This window comes from Leuciscus leuciscus (assembly GCF_965113295.1).
Source record: "Leuciscus leuciscus genome assembly, chromosome: 3".
In the NCBI taxonomy this organism is placed as follows: domain Eukaryota; kingdom Metazoa; phylum Chordata; class Actinopteri; order Cypriniformes; family Leuciscidae; genus Leuciscus; species Leuciscus leuciscus.
In genome coordinates this window covers 51808461-51829408 of record NC_138727.1, presented here as the reverse complement: position 1 = coordinate 51829408, position 20948 = coordinate 51808461, and the positions used below count along the sequence as shown (strand labels likewise).

The 20948-nt window shown below is 34.9% G+C and overlaps 2 protein-coding genes and 2 long non-coding RNA genes across 6 annotated transcripts in view; 1 reads left to right on the top strand and 3 right to left on the bottom strand.

Annotated features, from left to right (window-relative positions):
* The window catches only part of LOC309493630 (uncharacterized protein), a 456302-nt gene that overhangs the window by 131364 nt on the left and 303990 nt on the right, over positions 1-20948 (bottom strand). The gene's annotated exons all lie outside the window — the stretch shown is intronic.
* The window catches only part of LOC309493988, a 53136-nt gene continuing 33855 nt past the window's right edge, over positions 1668-20948 (bottom strand). Inside the window, exon 2 of the long non-coding RNA XR_014204166.1 lies at positions 1668-2302. This is a non-coding gene — a long non-coding RNA (uncharacterized lncRNA). The remainder of the gene's footprint in view (positions 2303-20948) is intronic.
* Positions 4955-8893, bottom strand: LOC309493936. 3 transcript variants are annotated; one of them, XR_014204112.1, is made up of 3 exons: positions 8644-8893; positions 5781-5988; positions 4955-5387 (listed from the first exon to the last, which is right to left on the bottom strand). It is a non-coding gene; the product is annotated as an uncharacterized lncRNA (long non-coding RNA). The 3 variants fall into 3 exon arrangements; XR_014204113.1 differs by lacking the exon at positions 8644-8893 and adding an exon at positions 8257-8637; XR_014204114.1 differs by lacking the exon at positions 8644-8893 and adding an exon at positions 6849-6882.
* Positions 9099-20531, top strand: LOC309493776 (uncharacterized protein). The gene is made up of 4 exons (XM_082163019.1): positions 9099-9449; positions 10436-10576; positions 11809-12051; positions 19222-20531. The coding sequence occupies exons 1-4, from the start codon at positions 9140-9142 to the stop codon at positions 19554-19556; spliced, it is 1029 nt and encodes a 342-aa protein (XP_082019145.1). The 5' UTR covers positions 9099-9139; the 3' UTR covers positions 19557-20531.

Here is a 20948-nt window from a genome sequence, read left to right as displayed (position 1 = left end):
GAGCGAGCGGGCGGATCTTGGACAGAGCGCAGAGCGGCATTTTTAAAAGGATGGAGCGTCGCCCTATTTCCCGCTCCAATTTCGCTCCGCGCACACCACGATTCTGAAGCATGCTCAGCCTGACTCAGTTGATGACTGCAAGATGGATTCTATTTTCAGTCAAAACTCGGCTCAATAATGGAGTTCAAAAAGTAGGCTACTTCAAAAAGGAAAATAAGAAGTCATACAGGTAGGCTACACTATAATATAAAACTAACTATAATGTGGTAGAAGAAAACGAATGTGGAGACATCGTTTCAGTCAGTAAAGATTCATTTTGGAATCTAAAAAGACACATCTCTCGAAAACATGCAGTGTGCTATCTGAACACGCTGGGAAGAAAGCAAAAGGTTAGCAATAATTGCAATAATTGAATGGCCTACGGTAACTTGTAACAAAGTGTAAATTAAATATAGCGTAATATTCAAACAATTGATACAAGCCCATTTCAATTTTAATCCTGCGCGCTGCGCAAAAGTTCAGTTATAAGAATGTTGGCCTAATAGTTAATTTAGCCAACTTTTAAAACGTTTATGTATATTTTTTTATATTTTTGTTTATATAAATTTTATTTATATTATTAGGCCCATTTATTCGTTTTATTTTACAGCAGTTTATGTGTACAATGGATATAAGCCCATTTAAATTTTAATCGTGGGCGTTGCGCAAAAGTTAACTTATCAAAATTCTGGCCTAATAGTAAATTTATTTAAAAGAAATGTATGTAGGCTATATTTTTGTTTATATAATTGTTATTTATATTATTAGGCCCATTTATTCGTTAAATTTTACAGGACTTTGTGTAGGCTATATTCCTTATAGCCTAGGCCTAATTTGAAATAAAACATTTCTATTTGAAAAATGTTGTTGTTGCTCATTAGTTCTTTAGGAGGTAAGGCTGTGGTCTAAGCTAACAGTGATATAGGCTACATGTAGATTTTTTTTCCTTTTTTGGAGCGAGCGGGGGGCGATTTTGGTGGAGCGCGGAGCAAACTGCGTTGAGCGCTGAGCGATAATGAGCGGAGCGGCCTGATGTTTGAGCGGGGGAGCGGGGGAGCGGAGGGGTGGACAGTTCCGTGAGCGATGAGCGGAGATTCTCACCGCTCCACTCCGCTCATATGCTCTCTAGTACTATATAAATTACAAAGGTTTAATTGGCATCTTTATTTCAAACGACCCGACCGACCGCGACCCGAATATCATTAAAAATATTTTTGGATGACTCGTAACCGCGGGTAACCGCGGGTGACCGCAGGCACCCGCTCATTTCGGATCAACCCGCGCATCACTGATATATATATACAGGTGCTTCTCAATAAATTAGAATGTCGTGGAAAAGTTCATTTATTTCAGGAATTCAACTTTACAGGTGAAACTAATATATTATATAGACTCATTACATGCAAAGTGAGATATTTCAAGCCTTTATTTGTTATAATTTTGATGATTTTTATGGCTTACAGCTTTTGAAACCCCCAAATTCAAAATCTCAGAAAATTTGAATATTAAATGAAATCAACAAAAAAAGGATTTTAAATACAGAAATGTTGGTCCTCTGAAAAGTATAATCACACTGTTAGAACGTACCGGGTTTTTTTTTTACAGTAAAATACTGGCAACACTGTTGCCAGTAATATACTGTTAATTGTACAGTTCTTTATTGTAATCTACAGTTTGTTTCTGTAAAAATGCACTAAATTAAAATTCAAGTTAACTAATTTCACTTGCAGAAACCGACTGCCTTAAATTGACCAACTGTCATTTAAATGTATTAACAAAAATGTATAATGCATTAATAATCTGAGCAAAGTATTACTGTGAACTTCTTTCATTTGAGACCACTAAAAAACTATTGTACATAAAAAGATTTCCACTGGACCAGCAACTACACAGTCACCGCCTGTTAAATAAAGCAACATGCAGCAAATCATCAATGTTTGTAGATCTTCTCCTGGACTGAAGCACAGGCTCTACTCTTCAGCACAACGCTGACCCAAAAAATAAATTTTACAGTAAACTACTGGCAACAGTGTTGCCAGTATATACCTGTTTTATAACTTACAGTTTATTACTGTTAAAATACATTCCGTGGGTGTGTCTTTTTATCTTACACTGTTAACCCTTTCAACCCCACAGGAAAATCCACACTACAAAGAGTAAAAAGTAACATTGATGCAGTGTTGCGGTGAGATAATTAAGTGAATATGTTGAATAATAAGTTAATAAGTGAAATAAGTGATTGTTGAGCATTAGTGATGAACGCCTGCTGTTAACAAGCAGAATCACTGAAGGGAAAGATGAACACAAGAACAGAAAATAGAGAAACACTATAACTACAACTACCTTCCAGTCATTACACATTTTTACACTTATTATTATCAGTATGACTTTATTTCTGTCATACATCTACAGAAGTTGTTATTGAGATGTTTAATTGAAAATGTTTGGTTTGAAGTTACCATGATGGAGATCAGTGTTTGCTTTAGTTGGGATGCTGACCCTTGACTATTTAACATTAGTATTTCACTGGCTGAATGGACTGTGTCTTTGCACTTGTGCACACACAGTTTGTGAATGATTGCAGTTATACTGATTATGATGAAAAACCACCACCACTGTGAAACCATAGTAATAAATTACAATGATAATTTTTTTAACACATAATGCACAGCTTAAAAAAGAAACAGAGCTACAATGTCTTGTAGAAACACAGAAATATCAAAAATCTTGTGATTGAGATTGATGTCTCTCATCAATGGTGGCAATAATTGATTTGTATTTATTTATTCATGCAGGAGTGCATGCTGGGAGTTTTATACAATCCTGGAACCCAGCATGCATTGCGACATGAAAGTTTTTATTGTCACCATTGTTGAGATTCATGTGCTGATTGTTGATGTCTGTGTGTGTCTGAGGTAAGCAGGAGTTCATATTATTTCAATATTCTTCAGAATAACTAATTACAGAAACATTGCTGTATTTCACATTATAGATTTACAGATATGATTAATATAAAAAAAAAAACATAAATCCAAAGATTTTACACTGGTTAAGATCAGAGAATCAGACATGTCCAGGATGATTATGTAATCACCACAACAGTCATAAACACCATATCATCTTTCTCTTGACTTTTTCTTGCCATAAAAAATGTAACACTTTAGAATAATGGTCCGTAGTTAACAAGTAGCTACGCAGGAAGTAATAGGTAGTACTGCATTAACCCCAAATCTAATACTATTAACTACTATGGAAGCAATATTAACTAAGTAGTAAGTAATAGCGAATTTAGTACAAAGGTAGTTCCTCGGTAGGTATTTGATAATTACTAAAGAAATATAGCCTCATTGATAACTACATATGAACTAAGAAAGAATAACTAATTAATTACTAATCACAAAAGTAACATGTCTAAAAAGGGAAAAATTGTGCGTGTTTTACTCTTAACATGTATAAATAGTTGTGCCTCAAGTGGGTTCTTTGTGGAAACCAGATTATGAATATTAATTTGTTTAAAATAGTAAATCATTAGAAAGTGATGCTGACACTCTGATTATTGGATTAGTTCATTATTATGAGTGTCAGTTTATGTATCACGGACCTATACTTGCCTTTATGTTAAAGTAGCCGTCTGAGGAGGACTTCTCTTTGGATATGAATATAAACATTGATGTTCGCCTTTTAAAAACAATTTGCTTCTTTACGGAAGATAAGCACAACAGATAAGATATGTGATAAGCACAAAACCACATCTTCCATGTTTTTTAGAATATCACTAGTGTCTTACAGAATTGTATAAAATTACCTAACTTATATTACTAGTGTAAAACATGTTAACTCCTCACTAATTACTCAAGCGTTACCTTTTCATCCCGCAGGAACTACTAGTGATGTGGCCCATTATTTTAAAGTGTAAAACATGTTAACTCCTCACTAATTACTCAAGCGTTACCTTTTCATCCCGCAGGAACTACTAGTGATGTGGCCCATTATTTTAAAGTGTAAAACATGTTAACTCCTCACTAATTACTCAAGCGTTACCTTTTCATCCCGCAGGAACTAGTACTAGTGATGTGGCCCATTATTTTAAAGTGTAAAACATGTTAACTCCTCACTAATTACTCAAGCGTTACCTTTTCATCCCGCAGGAACTACTAGTGATGTGGCCCATTATTTTAAAGTGAAAAACATGTTAACTCCTCACTAATTACTCAAGCGTTACCTTTTCATCCCGCAGGAACTACTAGTGATGTGGCCCATTATTTTAAAGTGAAAAACATGTTAGCTCCTCACTAATTACTCAAGCGTTACCTTTTCATCCCGCAGGAACTACTAGTGATGTGGCCCATTATTTTAAAGTGTAAAACATGTTAACTCCTCACTAATTACTCAAGCGTTACCTTTTCATCCCGCAGGAACTACTAGTGATGTGGCCCATTATTTTAAAGTGAAAAACATGTTAACTCCTCACTAATTACTCAAGCGTTACCTTTTCATCCCGCAGGAACTACTAGTGATGTGGCCCATTATTTTAAAGTGAAAAACATGTTAACTCCTCACTAATTACTCAAGCGTTACCTTTTCATCCCGCAGGAACTACTAGTGATGTGGCCCATTATTTTAAAGTGAAAAACATGTTAACTTCTCATTAATTACTCAAGCAGTTTTTAAAAATTTATTATAAGCAAAGCAGTAAAACATTTCCACAAGATCACAAAAGAAAATTCTACGTATTGCAAAAATGCACAACTGGGCATGGAAGAATAAAGCACTGTGTAAAATTTGATATATGAAATAAACTTAAAATTTGGCACAGTTTTGCCACAGTCATTTCAGAGACATGACACCAACCACACAAGCTATTTATTTTTTACTTCAAAAAATTAAACTCTGTATAAACTTCAAATATCTTTTAACAAACGTCCTAGAGGACCATCCCTGTGGTTGTGTCCAAGCCAGTAAGTCCACTCAATGCAGGTCAAGTGTTCCTTTAACAGCTTTTCTGTCCTATTGCCTCTCAACCTCCAAATCTGGGATTTATATGTTGACCATGCTCTTTCTAGATTTTGGGTGTGGCCTCCATGAATTGGGTCTACAAACCACCTGCTATGATTCACGCTGTAGTGAGTGTAGCCAAGTGTGGTCAAAGCTCTCCTGTAAGGTCTCCATTCGTCACTCAAAATGGTTGATCCTTGGCGAACATGTCTGGTTATAACTGGAATCAGGTGATCTCTTGAGCGCCTTTCAACTAGCCTCAATATTGGTCGTCTTCTATCACCCTTAATGGCCAGGATACCAAAGACCCACTTTTTTCTTCTCCATGTTCCACCAGTTCTTCCTCGTCCATACTAAAAAATAAATAAATAAATAACATTCAAGTTTCTTGCTTTCTCTTGCCTGTGAGAGGTGTTGTAACATTACACCTTTGTCTTTGTTTTTTTTTTTTTATATTTAGTTTGTCATCAGTGTCCATATTTTTATAGTGTCCAAACTTTTATTCAATAAAAAAAAAAAATCTAGAATAGATAATGTAACTTTTGCTAAAGCAAAACTAACTGGGCAAGGACTTAAGAGTTTATGTAGTTTTTGAGCAAAATGTTTATGCCAAAGCATGTTGCTCCAATCATGATGCTCCTTGCTTTGTTTTACCCTTTCAAAAATCAATTTATTTTGTGATTTGATTTGAAAGTAACAAGAGCCATTATATATTATAGCCTTAGAAATACATGTAGATATTATACCTTTCTTTTGTGACGGAAACTGCTTTCATCAATGACGACAAATTCGGTCCTTCCCCCCACAACCTGTCCTGTCTTTCTTTTGTACTTTCTCAAGGCTTTTCCACAGACCATTCTTAGCTTCTTAGTCATTTTGCTCAGTGTTGCTGAGCTTCCAGCTATCCCGTCCTGGATCATATCCACCTGTCGTAATCTCAGTCCTTGACCATATCTGTTAACCAGAGAGAAAATGTGTTCACAGAAAGATTCAGTCATTAAATATTGGTCATTACAGTATCACAAGGATGTTTGCATCATCTTTGCGAAAACATTAGCCACAAGTTAAATGATTCAGTCTGCCAATATGTCAGGGTATTTTAGTCTTGATATGAGAATAAAGTTGAATCAATGTGATGACTTATTTTGAAGATGATAATGTGAAACTTATGTGAATAATGTCATATTACAACAATAAAGTTGGAGAAAAACATGAATTAGGTCATAATATAATGAGAAATACGTAATATTGTGTGAATATTTAATCTTTTAAAACTGTCACCCATCTTTTTTAGAATATACATGAAAATGCACAATCCAAACTTAAATGGCTGCAATGAGAATGCAAAAATGCTTTAGAATAATATATAAGACTTATGTTTGGTCTTGTTTTAAAGAAAGATACCCAGCAGATTATTGAAAAAAATAATGTACGAGAAAAGATATGAATTATAAATGTACAGTTAATCAAATATACTGTACTAAAAATATTTTATAGGCCTATATAATATAGGATATATATGTATGTTACTATAAATTATGCGTTGTTTTACTATAAAATCAAAGCCATATATCTAAACAAGTAACAAATAATAAATTGTTATAAATTTCACTTCTATCACAAAATAGTCGCTATATGGAACCTCGAGACATTTTAGAATTTAAAGTACCATTACCATGGTAACGCAACGTCCTATTTCAAAATGTTTTTCACAAGATAACCTACTTTTTGAGTTTGTAAGCTTTCAAATAATACCAAATTTATGATGATTATCAAAATATGTGATAAAAAAAAGGTACAATACTGTATGATACCGGTAAACAAAAGTCATCCAGCTTTGTAAACTGGTCCTGCCAGGGACGCGGGAAGTGGGGGTGCTGGGGGTGCTGCAGCACCCCCTGTTTTCACAGAATTGTAAATGCAATGCATATGTTAGTTCATTAAAATGTATTCATTTTTAGCATTTAGTCATTTATTTGTAATAAACACTTTAAGTGGGCTATTTAAAAATGTTTATATATGTTAAATTATGTTTTTAAAACATAAGCGCAGAGTGTAGGTGTGTGTGTGTCGAAAGAATTTGTCCGCAGCTGCAAAAAAAAACAACAAAAAAAAACAAACAGTCAAAAACCCCACTGTTAGTGTTTTGTAAGGAACAGGCAAATATGTAAAATATAGCAGGAGACATTTTAATTGTTTACTAATAAAACAGTTTTTTTTTTTATGTCAGTGTGGGCTATAGCCACGAAGTTGACGAATCGCGATCTTCGCAGCGCCAGAGAGAAATGCACATTTCATACGAATTAGGCCTATAAGCAGCGCAGTCTGTTTTCTTTCGTTTTGAATTGTTCTGCTTAAAAGTAGACATTTCAAGCTATCTATATGTCTCAGGTCTGTGATGCGATAGGCTACCTTATAGGCCTACGCTGAGTTTCGGTTCATTATGAGACGAGCTCCAGGTTCGCCAGCGCCTCCGTGTCCTGATAATCTATTTTCTAATAGCCTTCTTATTTATTAAAACCAGACAATTTTTTTGATGAAACATCGATTAAAATTAAGATACAATTAATACAAAACGAAATTAAATTTAAAGACAGGCTTTGTGCTTTCAGTTTGAGGTCTCTGTGAAAGTTTTAAAACATTCGTTTAGTGCCGCTTTGCGCTCACGTCCGTAGCTGAGAACTGTCTGTAACATGTTTTTTTCTTTTTTTTTGTGAAATAAATTTCTAAACAAATGCGACTTAGTCCAGTGCGACTTAAGCTATAGGCCTATATGTTTTTTCTTCCTCGTGACGCATTTTTTGACTGATATGCGACTCTGGAGCGACTTATAAAATAGGCTACGGTAAGTTATTTATTATTTTTGTGCAAATGTCCCATACAGTCCCATCCTTTAAGGATTAATTTATGTCCCGTTGACCGGTCCATTGCGTTACGAATAAAAGCAGAATCAATAAAGTAAAAAATGTGATGTGCAGTCAGGTTTAAGTGTGTGCTATTTGAACAAGTGTTCTCACTGATACGTTTGTTGTGATACGCGGAGATTTGACGAGTTTTATAGTCTTGATATTGTTTCTCATTCAAAAGTGGTGACCCCCCCTAGATCTGCAACTCTTTGTTATTTTTCTATGAGATCTTCGGCGACATACCCTAAAATCATCAACATTCAACATTAGTATTGGAGTTTTTTTAATTATTAATATTAAATAGTGTTTTTTTTACCACTGGTATCCATCGCGTGTATGAGTCTTCTGTAGTTTCATGGATTTTTTACAGAGGTTACATTTCATTCTCGATTTCATTAGATTATGTTTTTGCAAAAAATCGATCATTTTTTTTGTCCCTTTTCTATCCCTGCGGTTACAGAGAGAGAGAATTTTCATCGAAAGTCCCATGGTAACATGTAACCACCTGCCAACTCTAAACCGAAGGGTGTGATAGCATTATTTAGCGCGTTTGACTTGACCTCTGAACTTCGGAAGTAGCATAGCCTACTGTCTCAATTATTTTCTACATCAATGAGAAATGTGTGATATTTATGAGGATCTATTGACAGAAATGCAATATAAGATCCATAACTATGTTTTTAGTGGTGTATAAAGACCTTACTTAATCAACCGTTATGTTTGTATTGCTTGTATTCCTATGTTTCTATGCTTTACTGCTGACGCAAACTCAGTCGGCCACCGTAGCTTCTCATTCCAGTTGGAAAAATATAAAGAGCGGCCGTCGTAACTGCTTCTTGCAATTCGCAAATGTCAACACTAGATGCCGCTAAAAATGTCACACTGCACATTTAACGTACTACACCCAGTTTTCAGGTTATATAAAAAAAAAATATTCAAAATAAATAAACTAATAAGCGCAAATTAGTTGATAATGTTTATGTCCTTTTTAATTATTTTTCTTCATAAAATAGAAATAAATCTGTTTTAAAATTGCACCAAAACACATTAAGTAATAATTTGATTATTTGTAAAAACAATTTAAAAAAAAATATATACTTATTGTATTTAATTAAAGTAGTTTTACCATTGTCCTGGTTCAATTCATAGGTTCAATTGGATGGATCACCTGACTCAGATCAAAAGGTCACAGGTTGACAATGATTAAATTGAAAGGAGAACATTTTAAAACAAAAAACATAGTTAAAGTTTTGGAAGGCTTACAATTGAGTGGATTGATGCCTACGATCCACTACATATCCTATTGGGACAATATACGCGAAGAATCGTGTCCATCAGTTGAATTCACGTGCAGAGACGGAGGCCAATGCAATGTTGCATTGACGCTTCGCTATATTAGTGAATCCGATCAATCAGAAGACAGCAGCATGGCGACCGAACCAGAGCGCAAAACTGTGCGCAAGAGAGCTGCACCTCACCGCTTAATTGCGGATGACAATGAAGAAACCGGTAATGTTGTGTCATTTATGTGTAATTTATGTTTCTTTGATGTTAGTAGTAGTGCAATCCATGGTTCTCGACTGTGGCCCTCGTGATCCACGGTCCTGCAGTTTAGCTCAAACTCTGATCAGTCTCACCTTTATTTATTAGAATTCTTAATGATATTGATTAGCTTGTGCAGGTGTGTTTGATTAAGGCACTTAAAAGTGGATCTCAAGGGCCAGAGTAGAGAACCTTGCTGTAATCCAATCTTAAACTAATCATTAACATTATTGGGTTACAATTAAGCAGCCGTTGACAATTTGCTAGCAAGCTAGTTACATTATGGTACATGGGAAACGTTTAAGTCATTTCAAGATGTAATTTTCAAATTGTATAGTTATCATTAATAATATTAAAAGCATAATTGCATATTCAGTTCCCTCAACACAAATTTGTCAGAAATGTTTATTACAAAAGCATGATTTTACTTTCTCACCTGGTGTCCTAACTGAATATCGGTAAAAAAAGCTAAAGTTAATGACTAGTTAATTGTGCTTTTTAATAAAAAAACATTTTGCAATTTGCACACATTTGTGTGTGTGTGTGTGTGTGTGTGTGTGAGTGTGTGTGTGTGTGTGTACTATATCAATTATATATATATATATATATATATATATATATATATATATATATATATATATATATATATACACACACACATTACACACACACACACACACACACACATATTACGAATGAATATAATAACAACAGCTGTCAGATAAAACAAAAACAAATCATCCTTATAATAATTATTATTATACTATAATAATAATTATATTTAGTAAATAATAATTATATTTGTAGCGACCGATTAAAGCTATTAAGCTATCAACTTGGATAAAATTTATTTGAACTCTAGCCTTTTGTTTTTATAAAATATATGTTTCTTGTGGAAGAGATGACACATTCTATTTTTTTTTGACAGATTATTTGTTTGTTTTATATTCCAGCACAAGCACCGACCCAACAGGTCACCATCAATAAATTAAAAGACGAAATCTCGTTTTTGAAATCTAAAGTTGATTTCCTCGAAGAAAAGTGCAAAGACGTGGAAAATGAGAGGGATTTTCTAAGGAGCAGTTTAACCAATGGTAAGAACTGTTTTAGATTGTTAGATATTTGTATTTGTCTACAATTTGTCTACATTATTAGACATTTTTGGCAAACATTGGCTATTAGCTTCACTACAGCAAAATCTTTTGCTTCTATGCAACTATGGTGAGCAACAAGCGATAATATACAACACCATACGCTTCTTCTCTGTGTATAATGTATCTCTGTGGCAGAATTACAGTGGCCCATACTGGTCTGGCATATATACTACATCACTTTCAGTCGGTTTAGACAACTCCGGTCCTCGAGGGCCACTGTCCTGCAGAGTTTAGCTTCAGCCCTGATAACAACTCACCTGCCTGTATCTATCTAGTAATCCTGAAATCACTGATTGCCTTGTTGTTCAGGTGTGTTTAATTAGGGTTGGAGCTAAACTCTACAGGACAGTGGCCCTCGAGGACCGGAGTTGTCTATCCCTAGTGGTTCTGTGTGGACGCAGATATTTCTTGAGATGGCGCAGTGTTTACAGATTTTTTTTTAGAACGAGAAAAAAAATATTGGATAGGGAACGCTCCGGTTTCGTGTGGACGTGGCCTAAAGCCCCTTACACGTGGCTTTAGAGCCCTGTGTAACCCCCATTAATCCTGTGAAATTGCCAGTACACCTTCTGTATGAACACAAACACAACCCGGGATTGATGCCGGAATCAACATACAACATAGTAACATTGCTTTAAGTCCTGGAACGTGCGCTGTGTGAACAAAAAAGCCATAATCATCAGAGTGTCGTAAAATGACGCTGAAGCCAGGATTGTTCGCTAGCTAGTGTAAATGGTTTGTAATGCGCCAGTTTGTGATCAAATCAGAGATAAAAATTTCACAAGCATGCAAAAACAAACAAACAAAAATATACAGCCCTCTGATTATATCATAAATATCTTAAATAATGTTCCGAAGATGGACGGAAGTCTTACCTAAAAAAAGGAACTTTTCCTGGTTAAATAAAGGTAAAAAAAAAAAAAAAACAGGGTTAGAACAACATGAGTGTGAGTAATTACTCACATAATTTTAATTTTGTAACCCTAACCCTAACCTATTACATGTCACATCGAGGTCAAGTGTATTCACCGAATTTTTACGGGTTGTGTGTGAATGCACTCTCTGATTATGGAAATTCACTGGAAGTGCGAATGAACCAAAATATAACAAACCCGGGTAACTTTATCTAGAATCTTTGTATTAGGGGCTTAAATGACTCTTCTTTTTTACAGCACTTTCAACTAAAGAAACAAAAGCGCCAAAAAGGTCTATTGAGATCACAGATTCTTCTGATGAGGACAATGTGCGAGCAGAAAAGAAAAAATACAGAAAGGGAAGCAAGAAGACCAAAAGAGATGACTCTTCTTCAAGTTCCTTCCAGTCCTCATCTTCCTCCGACTCTTCTTCCACACCTCATAAGCCTAAGAAGTACAAGAAGGGAATGAAATCACAAAAATGTGCAAAAGGCAAAAGAGGTATGTTCAATTACCTTTCAACATTATTTTTAGATTAATGTGCACTTTGTGCTTGTTTTACTTCCATTCCAAAAACTCAAGTTTGGTTATCTCTTACTGTACTGTAGATGTTGATAATGTCTAGGTTACGACTGTAATCTTTGTTCCCTGAGAGCAGGAAACTCACTTTGCATCAATGTATGGTGAATACGGGTGGGCAATATGGCAAAAATATCATATCAAGATTTTTTTCAAAAAAATCACGATTAACGATTTTATCACGATTCTTTTTCATGTTGGTTTTAATATTTTTCGACTGAGCAGCCTAACCAATGTCCATATTTTAAAAACAAAGCCTTAGGTAACAAAATATTAAATAAAAAAGAATGGCAGACAGTGGCGAAGATATAAAATATTTGTCATTTTCTTTATTATTAAATATTAAGATCAAAGATACACATTACATACACAACTTAATATACAAATGAAATTAACAGTGCTTTATTTTTTTAGCTACAGTGGTTGTATTTAACAGTAACATTGAAGAAAGTAATTAAATTAACAAATATGACAAAAACAAAACAGACTTCACTGTATAAATTATACATTTATACTTATTAAAGTTTGTCACGATACCAAAATTATGACTTCAATACGATACCACACTAAAATATCTTGATACCGATACTGAATCAATACCATGACATTTTTTTTTTACTTTTTTTATTTTAATTTACAATTACTTACAATTCATTGTTTTATAAATCAATTTATTATTTTTTTTTTATCTGTTCCTGCCATGCTTTTTGACAATTCCTTTCCCTTTATAAAATAATTACATGCCAGTGTGTCCTTACAAAGATGTTTGCAACATTTACATTATTATCAATCATGTTAACATTTTCTAACCTTTCACAATTCTGAACAGTTCATTATCAAATCATAACCGAAATATTATTTTATGAAAGGAGTTATTATTTTTAAATGTAATTTTATAATTATAATAGAGCTAGATATTTAATTACATTTTTATCTTTGCTATTAAAAATGAGCAAAAAGCTAATTACAAACAATATTACAAATACTATGAGACAAATAAAATAAACAGTACTTAATTTATTTTTTTGAATGCTACTGTTAAATGGTAGTGTATTGCTGAAAAAGGAAAGTCTTCCCTCTCAACACCTTGTGACAAGATGGTAATCGGTCGCTACAAACGGTTTGTTTTTACCCGACGTGTTTACGTGAATACTCGCTAGGATGTACATTTTATCTAGAATTTTGTTTATTCATTCCTAATAAGCGTGAAAGAGAATTGAAGTCGCAATCGCATGCTGTGTGAAATACGTGTGCACGCGCTTCAGGTCTGAGCCCGGCAGTGGAACTTAAGCACTAATGTAAACAGCTGCACACACCTCCTGCCTCTGACTGTCACACATCGACGCAAAATAGGCAAAGTACTTCCATATTTCACTCCTCGCGTGATCTTTTAGACGTGGACCAGCAGCAGTGTCACTTTTGGTCCTATGCAGCTATCTCGCTGTAGTGCTCGTCACACTGACAGCTGCAGCTTCTTTGCTGCGTGCGTCAGGAAAAAAAAACACAGACGTCAAAAGGCGTTTTTTTTTAAGTATCGATACTGATAAATTTAGGTATTGTGACGTTTTGTGCAACACTACTCAGAAGTATTAAAGGAGAACTCCGGTCAATTTTAACATTGAGCTCATTTTTTTGTACATTTGGAGTGCTGTCAATACAGAGAACAACGACAAAAATCGGTGTTGCCTACACCGAGTTATTCTATTTTTAAAATTTGCACCCTATTGACTTCAATGGGGCAAGTAGTAAGCCTGCTTTTTAGCCTCTTAACATCCTTTAAGTGTCATTACAAGTGCACAGAAAATGTGAGTGATTCCTTCCGAGTGAACACGAGTGGATCTGACTGCAGTAGATGTTAGAGATATTAATAAAAATGAAGCTAATTCAGCCAGCGCTCATACCTTTGTTTACATCCTGTTTTCGGTGGAAGGCCATAGTAATCGATTGTCGAGTTCACGCGCGTGATCATAGGTACTAAACCTATGCGCGTGAACTCGACAATCGATTACTATGGCCTTCCACCGAAAACAGGATGTAAACAAAGGTATGAGCGCTGGCTGAATTAGCTTCATTTTTATTAATATCTCTAACATCTACTGCAGTCAGATCCACTCGTGTTCACTCGGAAGGACTCACTCACATTTTCTGTGCACTTGTAATGACACTTAAAGGATGTTAAGAGGCTAAAAAGCAGGCTTACTACTTGCCCCATTGAAGTCAATAGGGTGCAAATTTTAAAAATAGAATAACTCGGTGTAGGCAACACCGATTTTTGTCGTTGTTCTCTGTATTGACAGCACTCCAAATGTACAAAAAAATGAGCTCAATGTTAAAATTGACCGGAGTTCTCCTTTAAAGGGATACCTAGAGAACATGTCATCCTCTTTCGTCTTAAGGGACTGTCCAGCAGGCATCCTAGGCATGGCTAACGACACAGTCTCAGGGAACAGAGGTTGCCATTGTAACCAAGACGTTCCCTTTCAAAAGGGAACCTGCACTGCCTATGTTACTAGCTGCTGCAATGCTAGCAGGACCTGAATAGCCTGGCACAGATGTCTGCCCCTCTTCCCTTGAGAAGAGTTCAAACGAGAGCAAAGTTTTCTCAAGGGGAAAAAAAAGTTTGCACAAGTTGTGTGTGTCCTCTGATGTCAATATTGAAGACACGGATCCACACACTTCTTGAAACGCTTATCACTTGCCATAATTGTTCTTACCTTTTTCAGGTGATTGTAAATCAAACAAAACAATGCCCCAGAGACGAAAATACGATGACATGTTCTCTAGGCGCCTATTTACAGTGGCCGAGAGAGCTCAACGCGCTGCAAATGAAGAAAACACATGCAAACAGAAAAAAACGCATGCAAACAGAAAAAAACACATGCAAATAGAAAAAAACACATGCAAATAGAAAAAAAAAACACCAGCGAATAAGAAAACATCTTCATCAGTTTTACAACTCACGTGCGTCCCAATACTCACAACACAACCAAATACAGAAACGCGCTGCAAAAGCAGTGATGGGTAGTAACGCGTTAGAAGTAACGCGTTACTGTAATCTGATTACTTTTTTCAAGTAACGAGTAAAGTAAGGGATTACAATTGCAAAAGCAGTAATTAGATTACTGTTACTTTCCTGTAAGCAGGCTGCGTTACTGCGTTACACTGCGAGACTGTCTCGCGAAGTGAGCCGTGACTCGTGAGTGACAAATGACATGAGCGCCGCGAAGTCAGTGGTAAACACTATGGCAAGCGATCGCGTTCAAAAGTCTTTAAACGAAACGCGTGAATTTTGACGCGTCAACACGCACCGTTTGTCCGTGTTCAGACGTCATGTTTATTCATGAATGATGTCGTAATGGTAAACTGGTATGAACGTGCAAACACGTTATATTTGTTCATGAGGGATAATAATGCATTGGTACGTTGTGAGTGATGTCAGTCTTTATGTCATGATTTGTCATGCCTTTTTAAGTTGTTCGTTTAACATTATTTCCCAAGGTAGAAAAGACAACAGCTCTTAGAATGGGTCTTTTATTTTAGCAAATTGCCAAAAAAAAGACTTTTCAGACTGTGTGCAGCTGAACCAAGAAAAGCTTAAGATTGCATGGAGCTGATAAGCATGAATGGCAGAAGAAAAAGACTGCAATTAAAAAACAAAACAAGAGAAAATTATTTTAATGCAAGCAATAAAAAACTGCACACATCAGCTGTGGAATAAAAGAAACGAAATGCATGATCAACTAGATTAAGGCAAACTCCTGTCTTAATTTAAACCCTGTCCACCACCCCCAAAGGTTTCACAAAGTTATTCTTGCCACTGTAAATTATGGCTTCCTAAAGACAGGTTTATGGGTAAATAAATGAATAATAATTAGAAAAATATACCAGGGCTTTGCATTTGTCCTTCGGTCGGTCATTCACTTGTCTGAGTAAAAACACTTGTTAGAACAGGAATTTTTTTTTTTTGTGTGTGTGTTGTAAATATCATTTATTCCGAATCAGTATTCTCATCAGTTCAGTCAGCTTTAACATATATAAATCGGCATATTTATGATATTTTAACCTTTATAAAGGGCATTTTTCCCTAATCGTTTGCTTCATCTTTCATTTAAAATTCTTAAATTTGATCAATAAATTACAATAGAATAATAACATGCTAAAGGGCTGTTACCAATCAAATAAACTGCATTAAATAATGTAATGAGATTATTTAAAATATTTTTTGAATATACAAATAAGAAATATTATTTGTGCATAGAAATAATATTTATAAACCGCCAGTAGGAGGCGGCAGGCGACCATCTTAATGAGTGAGTCATTGATGCAATGTGCATAAAGTTAAAATACTGAAACTAATAAAACAAGTTTTAAAAAAGAATGTTTAATTTGATAAAATTTTAGATGATGGAATATGCAGAAAGAATAGAATAAAGCAGAAAGGTCTATGGCTTTACATAGCTTATTCATTTCGTGCATCATGTTTTTGAAAAGTAACAAGTAAAGTAACTAGTAAAGTAACTAATTACTTTTGAAAATAAGTAATCAGTAAAGTAACTGGATTACTTTCTTGGAGAAGTAATCAGTAATCAGTAACTAATTACTTTTTCCAAGTAACTTGACCAACACTGTGCAAAAGTTCACAACAAAACCAAATACAGAAACGCGCTGCAAATAGAACAGAACACAACGGAAATGTTTCCGGGGAACCCAATAAGTGACGGACGGACGGCTAGGACGTGCTTACAGCCATAGATATCATATAAAGCTGTCTACTTTTATTTTTTTATTTTTTATTTTTTTTGCAAAACATACAAAGATGACACGTTTATGACATACAACTTTGTATACAATATACAAAATGTATTTGCGATATGTTCAATGTCATAAGAATACTAAAAAGAACAATGAGCTGAAGACTAAAATAAATAAATAAATAAAAAGATAGAGAAAAAGAACGAGGAAAAGACATTAATCTATACATCAGTTACATTGAACACATTTTGTCATGTTATGTTATAATAAGTTTCATAAGAAATGTTAGAATGTAGCTATAGGTCCAAATATGAGACGGCAAGTTTTAAAGTTGAGACACTGACTCACACAAAGATATAACACATATTTTAAAAACTTTGTTGTATAAAATGTATATTTATTTGCAACAGTTATGTTAACAGCATTAATTATTATTTTTTTGAGTGTAGTCGTATTTGTACATTTATTACATGACACATTGCAATCAGATGTCACTGTCTACCTTCGCTTTGTGCATATAACTGTAAATAAAAATATGTGTCTAATCATGTCTCTAAACTAAATGTACCCATAGATATCATATAAAGGCTAGATTTTTTTTTTACAACTTTATTGAATTTTTTCCTTATCACAAAAAACAATAAAGACGTTTGACAAAGAAGAAAAATGACATTCTTAAAATGTACAATATAAATCTTATTGTATTATAAACTAAGAGTCACACCTCCTGCAAATAATCTGTAAAGACGCTTTTCTATATTTTCTATACTGTTCACATGACAAGGGAGAACAAACTAGATTGAAAAAACTCAAAACAATAAAAATAAACTAAAACAAAAAAGAAATAACATAAAACAAACCAAATAAGAGGGACTCAGCTCATCTGAAGTGTTATTAAACTTTTATGCAGTTTTTTAGTGTTAACAGCATTAATACTATATTTCTGGTAAGAACAGCTATTCAGCTGATGGACACGCGCTGCGTTGTCATGGGAACATCCCAGGTGAAAATAATGAGGAAATTACGTTGTCTTTCATTGCTCCCTTCATCAACATAATGGCACACAAGTGCCCCGCTCACTCCAAAGTGCCCAATTCAAGGGCTCTGCCGTCTGCACTTTTAAGAGAGTAACGTTAGGGCATAGGTAAAGCCAGAGCCCGCGTCTCTCTGGTAAAGCTCGCGAGCCGTCCGTCCGTCACTTATTGGGTTCCCCGGAAACATTTCCGTTGTGTTCTGTCCTATTTGCAGCGCGTTTCTGTATTTGGTTTTGTTGTGAACTTTTGCAGCGCGTTTCTGTAATTGCAGCGCGTTTCCGTATTTGGTTGTGTTGTGAGTATTGGGACGCACGTGAGTTGTAAAACTGATAAAGATGTTTTCTTATTCGCTGGTGGGTTTTTTTCTATTTGCATGAGGTTTTTTTTTTGTTTGCATGCGTTTTTTTCTGTTTGCATGTGTTTTCTTCATTTGCAGCGCGTTGAGCTCTCTCGGCCACTGTACCTATTATATACTTGTGGGTCTCTCTAGTAAGCCGATTAAATTTTATTGCCTTGATTGGATTTTTTTTTTTCTTCAGACACCGGTTCACGTAAAGGGTATATGACCAATAGGACATCGGCTCAATACAAAACATTTTATAGTGTAGCGCAAAAGTAAATTAACAGTATATTTTAATATTTTGTATAGTATTATATTATATTGTTATGTATTATTTATTTTACCCCAAAAATTCCTATATTTATAAATGTTTAATAATACAATATATTCTTAGTAATGTATGAAATGCTACTCTCATGTAGAGTCTACCTATATGCTTTGAGAATAACTACACAATTATGTAATGTGGAGAAAATTATTAAAGCTACACTGTGTAATAGTTTAAGTTGATTTTGAGCCAAAAACACTTTGTTCTTGCAAAAACTATGTCTTCATTAATGTGTAATCCCTTCAACCAACTAATTAAGTAATCGGAAACCATTCGACTGCATCCATCTTGAAAATACATTAGACAAAGAGGTACCTACCTGGAAATTAAAGCTTTGCCTTTTGCGTTTTTTTTTTTTACTCAGTGGCTCCATCACGAATCCAAGAGAGAGAGATTACTCACGACTGCCGGCAGATTTGGAATAATACAGCCACCATAGAAGTTAAGACGCCCTCTGAATGGGAGGGGCTAGAAAGTGATATTCAAGTGGTAGCCATATACAATTTCACGGCTAGATGGGATTAATTCCTACACAGTGTAGCTTTAAGATGAATGGATCTTAGTGTTATAAGAAGTTATTGAGTGACATTGTTTTTATTAAGTATGTACTATAATCTAGCACTTTTGTTCTTTTTCAGTTTTTTTACCAGAACAGATTATAGGACGGTACAAAAAGGTCCTGAAGTACCTGTCCAAAGGAGCTACTAAAACAGAGGCATACAAGAAGTGTGGCGTGGATCGGAAAACAATCGTAGATTCATCTGCCATTGCCGAGTTGGAAGCCTGTGACACCACAGCGTACAACCAACTACGTGCTGCATTTAAAAAAGGGCAGAAGCTGTCCGACTTCGCAGACCTTTGCAAACAACTGTGCACTCAGGAACCAGTCCGCAGTGCCATTGAAGAAAAGAAAAAAAATGGAGAGCTTATAGACATTCTACAAAAAAAAAAAATAAAATTTTGCCAGTACTAGTACGGTATGTTCGGTAATTATCTACCAGTAATTGTGTTAAAGGGTTAGTTCACCCACAAATGCAATTTCTGTCAGTAAGTACTCACCCTAATGTTGTTCTCCCTAATGTTGTTTTAACCCTGTGAGACTTCCTTTCATCTTCGGAACACAAGTTAATATTTTTATGATGAAATCTGAGAGCTGGATCACTCTTCTATAGGCTTCCAAAGTGACTGAAACTTGCTCGATCAGAAAAAGTATTAAAGACCTCTTTAAAATAGTCTGCAGTGACTCGCAAAAATCGACAAAATAACGACTTTATTCCAGTATTCATTCTCTTCAGAATTTGCTTCGAGTTTTTCCCTGGTGTTTTTACGTAGCATATCTGCACAACACTTCTGGGTTAGTTAGTTAGTTTAAAACTCGAAGCAAATTCCGAAGAGAATGAATACTGGAATAAAGTCGTTATTTTGTCAATTTTTGCACACAAAATGTATAAGCCACTAAGTTTGTTGAGCCACTGGAGTCACTGCAGACTATTTTAAAGAGGTCTTTAATACTTTTTCTGATCAAGCAAGTTTCAGTCACTTTGGAAGCCTATAGAAGAGTGATCCAGCTCTCAGATTTCATCATAAAAATATTAACTTGTGTTCCGAAGATGAAAGGAAGTCTTACGGGGTTCAACATGAGGGTGAGTACTTACTGACAGAAATTTCATTTGTGGGTGAACTAACGCTTTTCTTTTTTTTTTGTTTTTTTATCTAGCCATTGTACTCAGCAGTTTATCAGCACAGTTTTTTGAATGTGTTGAATGTTTTATTAAAAAAAAACGTTTTGGCTAGATTTGATAATTTTGCAAAATTGTATTTCATTTTGAATGTTCAATTTAGATATTATATTTTGGAAAGTGCTTTATTCTTGCACAGCTAGTTGTGTATTTTTGCATAATGCACTAAATCTTCCAGTGCATTTAATAAAAAATAAAAAAAAACGTTGAACCCAGTTACTGCAGTTGTCTTATGTTTTTTATAGTTTTTGCAGGGCGACTTGTTAGTGAAGGAGTTAACATGTTTTTCACTTTAAAATAATGGGCCACATCACTAGTAGTTCCTGTGGGATGAAAAGGTAACGCTTGAGTAATTAGTGAGGAGTTAACATGTTTTACACTTTAAAATAATGGGCCACATCACTAGTAGTTCCTGCGGGATGAAAAGGTAACGCTTGAGTAATTAGTGAGGAGTTAACATGTTTTACACTTTAAAATAATGGGCCACATCACTAGTAGTTCCTGCGGGATGAAAAGGTAACGCTTGAGTAATTAGTGAGGAGTTAACATGTTTTTCACTTTAAAATAATGGGCCACATCACTAGTAGTTCCTGCGGGATGAAAAGGTAACGCTTGAGTAATTAGTG